Below are 9,353 nucleotides of genomic sequence, written 5' to 3' on the forward strand. Positions count from 1 at the left end.
TTTATTTATTTATTTATTAAATTTCTACCCTGCCCTCCTGCAAATGGGGCTCAGGGCGGCTTACAAGCAATTTAAAACCAACATTTGGTTAAAACCAACCATTACAAAATATAAAATACAATTCCATAAAATCCCAGCTAATACAACTTGTGATAAAGTGCTAGTGTGACACCACCGGCGTAATCGGCTCTTATTGGAACGCCTGGCAAAACAGCTCCGTTTTAATGGCTCTATGGAACTGCTGGAGGTCCCGTAGAGCGCTGATCTCATGAGGGAGCTCGTTCCACAGCATTGGCGCTGCCAGGGAGAACGCCCTGGTCTTAGTTGCCTAGTTTAGGGTGAGACTTGTCCCTAGGCTCAACGTTAACCAGCACCAAGCGCTTGGGGACCTTGAAACTACCGTTTGAGAACAGCAAAAGACTTCTGTGTGATTTGGCACCCCAGGGACCAAGATGTGAAACCGAGAAGTTTGGTGGGCTGGAACTTGCTGAGCTGGCCTGCCAGGTTCCTCTCAGCCCCAGTTCCTCCACCTGCAACCTGGTGTAATAGTAACCTGAAAGGGCTGTTACCTGGTACAGTGATTCCCAACCATGTGCACGGGTACCATCGGTGGGGCTCAGAAGCAGTCCGGGGGGGAGGGGGGACAGGGTTTACATAACAATTACTAAGAACCAGCTCTCCCTCCGTCCTCATGTCCACCTGCAGAGACGACGTGCCGTCTCCTGCTGACCTTACCTGCCACAGATTATCCGTCTGTGACCTTTCGGCCAGCTACTAGTAACCTTGGGTGTATGGCGTTTCTCCAAATCCTCCATCCCTTCTGCCCACCGGCAAGTGACTCTGATGTGCCGCTTCCCGCCCAGCCCCTACCTACCAACCTACCAGGGATTATTCATGGTGCTTCTGCAGCTTTTCTGTGTCCTTAAGCCTTTACTGTGGAGCTGCGGTGGCTCAAGTTGTTAAGACGCTGAACTGCAGGCTGTGGAAGGTCGGTAGTTCAGCAGTTCGAGACCCGAGTGTGCCGCATGACGGAGTGAGCTCCCGTCTCTAGTTCCAGCTCCTGCCAACCTAGCCATTCGAAAGCAAGAAATTGCAAGTAGATAAATAGGTACCACGTCGGTGGGAAGGGAACAGCGTTCCGTGTGCCTTGGTGTTTAGTCATGCCGGCCACGGAAACGTCTTCGGACAGCGCTGGCTCTTCGGCTTTGAAACGGAGATGAGCACCGCAACCCTAGAGTCGGATTTGACTGGCTTTTGAGCAAGGGAACCTTTAGCTTTAAGCCTTTACTGTAAATAATACCTAAACTAACAGAATGCCTGTAAATGTATAAATGTTCTTCTTGGGGGGGGGGATGGGCTTTTTGTTGCCCTCAAGGGAGGAGGGCCGGTAGAGCGACTGGTGAGATGCAAGATACAAAAGGTTGCGAACCACCGCTCCAGTGCAGTGTTCCCTCTAAGCTGAGCTAGTGTGAGCTAGCTCACAGTTTTTTAGCCTCCAGCTCACGCATTTTTATTTTTTTTATTTTATTATTTCGATTTATATCCCGCCTTGCCACAAAGCTGGCTCAAGGTGGCTAACAACATTAAAACGTTAAAACAATAAATACATTAAAATACAGAGTAACTGCAAACAACAACCATTAACCATGCCAATGACGATGTTGATAATAATAATGATGTCTTCGCTCAGGAAGGAGGTCTCCAGAACAAACGAAAGTAGGCAGCAGCCAAATCGCTCGCTCACAACTCTTAATGCCAGTAGCTCTCAAAGTAGATTTTTTTTAACTTTACAAGACCCCACAGCGTAGAGGGAGCATTGCTCCAGTGTATTGAAAAATCAGGACTTTCCCCCCCCCCAAATAAAAAATAAATAGGTTGACTGGTATTATGGCTGTATTTTCCTGTGCACGGAGGGGGAATTGAATCCTATTTCGCCAGTGGTGTGACTAAATAAACCAGATACTCCATTATTCCGAAAATGTCCATGCCGTGCCAAACGGCAATCGGATCTTTCCGTCACTCTCGTGGAACCTAAGGGGCTGGCACCGCAGAATGAGAGAGGCTGGCACCATTGAGTTTATCTCTGATTTTGACATAACCCTCAGGCAGGAAACTTGGTATTGAGAACAGACGTAAAGCCATGGGAATGCTTGCAAAGAGCTGCACTTAGCTCGCCGTTAACGTCTTCTGTTTTTCAATGGCTCACTTCAGCCCGATGACATGGACTTCTGGCTTTCGGACGCTCCAACTCCTGCCGCAGCAACGGAGGTAGAGGTGAGTCAACACAGTCGGTGCGGCCACGAAACATCCCGAGACCCCAGCGTTTCTGAGATTGTACGCCGCAATGGGGCCCCTACAGGATGGCCTTGGCCTGGACAGGTTTGGGCCCAGCATAGCCGGCTCAAGCAAGACCTCTGGGGTAGAGGCATTTGGGGTCCTTGGCCAGCGGGCTCCTTAAGAGGTCTGTGCAACTGGTCCTGCCCTAGATTTCCAGCAGCGTCTGTGGAGGGTTTTCTGACTCCTCGGTGTGCCTGCCCCACTGTCTTGGGAAGGGGGGGTGTCCTGCCCTTCCCCCGCCCTCAAGGAAGGGACTGCCCCAAAGCCTGAAGATCTCAGGCTAGTGCGAGGGTGGGATTGTGTTGCAATCCACGGGGGTGTGCTTCTTTCCAAAACACACTGCCTTGAAATTGCCTCTTCAGAGCAAGCCGGAGGTGAGCGTAGACTCGGCAGAACCCGGAGAACCGGAGGAAGCCCAGAAGGAGGGGCAAGAGGAAGAGGCGGAGGAAGAAGGTGAAGGAAAGGTGAGCCTGTAAACGGCAGTTTCAGTGTTCCCTCTAAACTGAGTTAGTGTGAGCCAGCTCACAGTTTTTTAGCCTCCAGCTCACACATTTTTGTCTCCGCTCAGGAAGGATGGCTCCAGAGCAAACTAATGTACGCAGTAGCCAAATCGCTCGCTCACAACTTTAATGCCAGTAGCTCACAAAGTAGAATTTTTGCTCACAAGACTCCACAGCTTAGAGCAGTGGTGGCGAACCTATGGCACGGGTGCCAGAGGCGGCACTCAGAGCCCTCTCTGTGGGCACGCGTGCCATCACCCTAGCCAGGCCCAGACCATCATTCAAGTGTCGAATTCTCTGCCAAATAATTTTAAGTAAATGAAAGCGTTTGGAATTGCTTTCCTTACTTTGTTTGGATCATCTTAAGTTAATGTATGGGTTGTTTTTTCTAAAGTAAAATCTCAGTATTCAGGTTAAATTGCCGTGTTGGCACTTTGCAATAAATAAGTGGGTTTTGGGTCGCAGTTTGGGCACTCGGTCTCTAAAAGGTTCGCATCACTGGCTTAGAGGGAGCCTCGGTTGTGATCCCGGACTACGAAGCCGCAGGGTTTGCCAGTTTGTCCCATCAGAGGAGTCCCTCTTGGGTAACCCCCGATGGAGACACAAGGCATTTTGGAGACAGCCGTTGCCTTGACTCTTGCAAAGCTGTTGGTTTGATTATCAAGCTGCTTTCAGCCAGTAGCACTGGGAGGGTGGCAATGACATGGGGGGGGCTGGCCAATGCTCCACCTTGAGTGGGTGGCTCTGGAAGGAAGATGGCGGACTGTTGCGGTGGAGGCAAGCCTCGCGTCTAGCAGCTGGGCTGGAGACGAGACTCCACGTTGTTGACCGTTGGTTCCGCTGGCCCAGTAGAAATCCACCAAGCACAAGAAGAAGAAGCATAAAAAGGAGGAGAAGTCCAAGGACAAAAAGAAGTCCAAGAAACACCACGGAGAGGAGCTGCCGCCACCGGAGTCTGTGCAGAACGGGACCCTGGAGGATGAGCCTCTGCCGGTGAGGAGCTTGTCGGGGGAGGGGGGAGCGCGTGTCTCTCTTTGATGGGCCTTTGGCGTCCAGGCGAGCCCCTCCCTTGCTGCAGATGCGGCATGATGGCCACTCAGCGGAGCACGGCTGCGGGAGAAGAGAAAGGTCGTTGTGGCCTCCGGGCCTGAGAAGCGGCATTCAGTGGAGTGAGCATTTTGTTTCACTGAAAATGTGATGGTTTTTGATTAAATTGTTGAATCTAGGGGTCATTCCGTAGAAAAAGAGGTGCGGGAGCTCATTAGCAGAACTCATTAGCATAACGTATTTGCATATGCCACACACCCTGACATCACCAGAAGTGTGTCAGAAGGCAACACCCACCGCTCAGGCTCCACTGGACTGTTTCGGATTGCTAGCTATGGGGGGGGGGGGCCGTGCAGATCTGTCCTCACAGAGGAGGGAGAACTTGTACCTGAATAAACCCTGGTCTTAAAGGTGCCACTGGACTGTTTTGGACCCAGGGGCTGTGGGGGCCTCTGCAGCTTACCTGGCTGCTTCTTGCTTTGACTGAGGGCTGCTGGGAGCCCGAATAAAACTTGGTCTTAAAGGGGCCACTGGACTGTTTTGGGCCGGGGGGGAGCTCTGCAACTTACCTGGCTGCTTCTTGCTCTGACTGAGGGCTGCTGGGAGCAGGGGGTGGGGCTTGTTGCATGTGCCTGTGCCCGCCCCCTGGGCTCTTTCCTGCCGGAGCTCCGCTCCTGTGCGCTCCTGTAGGAAATTACCCCTGGTTGAATCTATTCAAAGAGGGAGCTAGATCTCTTACAGATGTAGCTCTGTTGTTTCCTTGGTAGACCATGTGTTTCTGAGGTCTGGAACTTCATTTCCCGCCAAGCTTACCACTTGTGCTTTTCTCCTTTTCAGCCAATGTCGAGTTACCGCCTTCTTGCTGAAAATGCGTACATTACCATGGTAAGTGCTAGATTTGTATCTTCCTTTCTCTCCCCTCTCTCCAGTTGCCTTGGGAGGAAACGGGATGTGTTCCTGCAGTCCGTTGGTCGGTCCCAAGTGCAGTCCCTGGCATCTCCAGTGCGAAGGCGCTTAGGTTGCAGGTTGCTGGAGAATACTCCAAATGGCAGTAGCCCAACTGAAATGGGGATGAACAGGGCAAAGCACATTCTTTTCTAGCCACAATGAAAATAATAATAATAATACTTTCAATTTATTGATCGCTTTTCCCACTCTGCTGCGGTGGCTCAAGTGGTTAAGACGCTGAACTGCAGGCTGTGGAAGTCAGTAGTTCAGCAGTTCGAGACCTGAGTTGCCACAAGACGGAGTGAGCTCCCGTCTCTAGTTCCAGCTCCTGCCAACCTAGCAGTTCGAAAGCAAGAAGTTGCAAGTAGATAAATAGGAACCACTTCAATGGGAAGGTAACAGCATTCCGTGCACCTTGGTGTTTAGTCATGCCGGCCACATGACCACGGAAACGTCTTCGGACAGCGCTGGCTCTTCGGCTTTGAAACGGAGATGAGCACCGCGACCCTAGAGTTGGACTCGACTGGCTTTCAAGCAAGGGAACCTTTACCTTTACCTTTCCCACTCATACGGGCTCAGAGCGATTTACAGTTACTCAAGAGACAACGGACTAACAATATTCATGGGGGATAGGGAAGACAACATACAATATTTAATCACACACACATTGTAGCTGGTCGGAGGATCCATCCGCAGGCTGTATCAGTCATGTCCCGATGGCATACATTCTGTTGGATGGCTGATGACGTCAGGGCTCTTGATGTCGCACTGCCACCACCTGGCTGATTCGCTCCACTGCTGGGAATGCCAAAACAAAAAAATGCCGAAACAGATTTTTCCCGCTTTTGATCTTGCCCCGCCGCAAATGTCAGTCCTGGCAGCTAACACCTCCCGGGGGAGTGGTGTGCCCACCCCCTTACGGGTGGCCCCCAATCGATCTACTTGCTGAAGCTTTCGAATCGCTGGGTAGACGATGAGCTAGGGACAAGGCTGGTTGCTCACACCAGCACGGGGCTAGAACTGACAAAGCTTGGCAGTTCAGATGTTATAGTTATGCAGGATTTACCCTCCTGCGCTACTGCTCCCCTGGATTGTGTGTCTTCCAGTTAGCAAGTCACCTGGCAGAGGGGGGTGCTCGCTTGTCAGAGGCAGCTAGCGTGAGACAAGTTCACAAGGCTAAACAACTGAAGTTGTCTATCAGGCACACGAATCCAGAGCCAGTGCTGATTGTGTCCTGCAAGTTCACAAGGCTAAACAACTGAAGTTGTCTATCAGGCACACGAATCCAGAGCCAGTGCTGATTGTGTCCTGCACCATTTCAGGGAACTTGATGTTTGCCAAGTTGAGAGTTTTACAGAATGGGAAACAGCTAAATGCACAAAACGCCACTGTGTAAAAAGGCTTTGCCGAACATCAAATCAAATCCTATTGCGCCATCCAGTGATGTTATATAAAAAGGGCTTGTTTATTATTGCTTGAAAATGGCAGCTAATCAGTTAAGTAAATGTATGTACAGTGTTGTAACCCGACCATCCACCAACCATATAATATGAAAACTCCATAGAAAAAGCAGCTAATCCGCTCAGCAGCCATCATACGTCTAGCCTTGAAGTCCAGCAATCTTGGCTCCGCTGTGCTACTCCGCAGCTAGAGATTCAGCAAACTTGGTAACGGGAAAAGGCACCTGAAGTTCCTCCTTGTCTCGGTTGTAGCTTTCATCACAAGCCAGGACACTTCTTCAGGCAGCAGGAGGAAAACGTCACAAAATATTTCCTTGTCAGGAATTAAACTTTGAAGGACAGCTGTCCAGCTGTTGAACATTAATGGCATGATACATGCTTTAAAACGTACAAGACGTTTTGTGCCAACTTCACGGTGTTTTCCACCTGCTGCCTGAAGAAGTGGCCTGAAGGCTTGTGATGCAGGCTATAACCGAAATGAGAACATAAGAACATAAGAGAAGCCAATGTTGGATCAGGCCAATGGCCCACACAGTGGCCAAAAATACCAGGTGCCATCAGGAGGTCCAGCGGTGGGGCCAGGACGCTAGAAGCCTTCCCACTATTGCTCCCCCCCCCCAAGCACCAAGAGTACAGAGCATCCCTTGCCCTAGCCTGAGAGTTCCTATCTATATTTTGTGGCTAAGAGCCACTGATGGACCTCTGCTCCATAAGAGAAGCCAATGTTGGATCAGGCCAAAGGCCCATCCAGTCCAACACTCTGTCACACAGTGGCCAAAACTACCAGGTGCCATCAAGAGGTCCAGCAGTGGAGTCAGGGGGCACTAGAAGCCCTCCCACTGTTGCCCCCCCCCAGCACCAAGAATAAAGAGCATCACTTGCCCCAGCCTGAGAGTTCCTATTTATACCTTGTGGCTAATAGCCACTGGTGGACCTCTGCTCCATATGTTTATCCATAAGAACATAAGAGAAGCCAATGTTGGATCAGGCTCAACTTTGGGATCTTTTTTATATAACATTCATTTATTGAATGGTGCAATAAGATTTATTTGATGTTTGGCAAAGCCTTTTTACACAGCGGTGTGTTTGTGCATCAAGTTCAGAATTTTGCCAGAGGCGGGTGTCTAGCCCTTCTGGAACAGAGGTGATCTCGGGCTGTCAGCAACAGCCAGAAACGGGGGAAGGCAGAGCAAAATCTCCCCACTAGTGAGAGCTCACGCTTTGCCTAGGCTGCCTGACTTTCCCAGCTGCAAAATAAGCAAAAGTGCTCAGACGTGCCGTACCCTTTGCTTTAACTGGGGCTGTACAGTTTGCCTTGCCTGTTGCTACTCACTATGCTCCGCCCTGTTCATGTAATTACTGCTTTTGTAAAATGCAGAAAGGGGAGGTGGGAGGAGCCCAGAGCATCTAAATCAGGGGTGTCAAACTCCTTCGTCAGGAGGGCCGGATCTGACATAAATGAGACCTTGTTGGGCCGGGCCACATGCGTCATAAAAGGTAATGCCAGGTAGTGGAGATATAAACTTTATAAAGGACATAAGCACCAAGGTTTTTATTTACTCAAGATAAAAACATGCTTAAAATATCAGCACTCTTGCCATATGTTGTTTATTTGTGTCTGATAACGGACACCTCTCGCTCTGAATGATTGCATCAAAATGTCTGTGCTGTTGCAATCTTGAGTGTGCTGTTCAGGTGTGTATCTGTAAGCTGCAAACCTACAATGATGCGGCAGCAGCTGAGCTGGAAGAAGAAGCAGAAGACAGCCAGTTCCACCGCGGGCCTAATAGAAGTCCTCTCAGGGGCCTGATTCTGCCCCCGGGATGCATGTTTGACACCCCTGATCTAAGTATTTTGCTTCTATAGTCATCCGAACATAGGCAGCCTCCTTCTGCACAGCTGAATTGTCCCTCCGGCTCAATCTTTGTTTCCTGTGACTGGCAGCCGCTCTCCCAGGGCCTCGAGTCTTCCCCAGAACCTGCTGTCTGAGATAACGTTAGTGGGAGATGACCAGGGCTTGATCCTGGGGCATTCCTTGTGCAGAGTTCTGGCACTAATCCCAGCGCCGCTTCTGTGTCTGACATTCCCTCCCTTGCAAATCCCTCTCTGTAGACCTACGACATCCAAGGGAACCTCCAGCACGACAGCCAGGTCACCGTCTCCGTGATCTTCGAGAACAAGAGCAGCAGCTTCCTCAAGAGCATGGAGCTCAACGTGTTGGACTCCCTGAACACCAAGATGCTGCGGCCGGAAGGCTCCTCGATACACGACGGCATCCCCGTTCCTTTCCAGTTGCCTCCTGGTAACGATCAGCTGGCGCCGGACAAGCGGGGGGGAGGGGCTCAGGAGGAAGCAGCAGCGAGGGTCTGGGTGGATTTTGCAGCGCTTTAGAACCCCTTGGGGTTTTGAAGACACCCTCAGCGGGATCTCAGCCGGACCTGGCGTTGGGCGAGCATTGGCCCAGGCTGGATAACAGAAGCGCTGAAGTCCCACGACCACCAGCTAATGTTCCCTCCTCCTTTTTTGTTTTTATTCAGGGGTCTCGAACGAAGCTCAGTTTGTCTTCACCCTTCAGAGTATCATTATGGCCCAGAAGCTAAAAGGAACCCTGTCTTTCATAGCAAAAGTAAGGCCTCCTCCTCCACTTGCACCCCCTGGATGACCTTGGGCAAGCCATAGTTCTGATAAGAGCTGGCCTTGAAAAAGAGCCGTTTCTGTCAGAGCTCTCTCAACCCCACCTACCTCACAGGGTGTCTGTTGTGGGGAGGGGAAGGGAAAAGGAGTTTGTAAGCCACTCTGAGACTCCTTTGGGTAGGGAAGGGTGGGGTATAAATCCAATCTCTTCTTCTTCATCATCTTCTTTGATGCACCCTCCTTTTGTGGACTTGGCAGCTTGTCCCATCCGTGGATGGTTGAGAGCCTGTGCAGAAATCTTAGGAACCCCCCCTCCCACACACACACACACACACACACACCCTTCTCTTGTGGAGATGCCACAAGGATAAATGTAGATGCCATTAGCCCTTTTCTTGTCCATATCGGAAAGCAAATGAATCTCTTT

At 50.7% G+C, this 9,353-nt stretch overlaps 1 protein-coding gene across 1 annotated transcript in view; it reads left to right on the forward strand.

Moving 5' to 3' along the window:
* The window catches only part of LOC107112087 (AP-3 complex subunit delta-1-like), a gene marked incomplete at its 5' end in the record, with an annotated part of 25,149 nt that overhangs the window by 9,500 nt on the left and 6,296 nt on the right, over positions 1-9,353 (forward strand). The window contains 6 exons of the mRNA XM_015413159.1: positions 2,212-2,274; positions 2,700-2,801; positions 3,690-3,830; positions 4,722-4,769; positions 8,405-8,594; positions 8,830-8,918. Coding sequence (XP_015268645.1) covers positions 2,212-2,274; positions 2,700-2,801; positions 3,690-3,830; positions 4,722-4,769; positions 8,405-8,594; positions 8,830-8,918 — 633 coding nt within the window. The remainder of the gene's footprint in view (positions 1-2,211; positions 2,275-2,699; positions 2,802-3,689; positions 3,831-4,721; positions 4,770-8,404; positions 8,595-8,829; positions 8,919-9,353) is intronic.

Source organism: Gekko japonicus, unplaced genomic scaffold (genome assembly GCF_001447785.1).
Source record: "Gekko japonicus isolate JY-2015 unplaced genomic scaffold, Gekko_japonicus_V1.1 scaffold4912, whole genome shotgun sequence".
Classification (NCBI taxonomy): Eukaryota; Metazoa; Chordata; class Lepidosauria; order Squamata; family Gekkonidae; genus Gekko; species Gekko japonicus.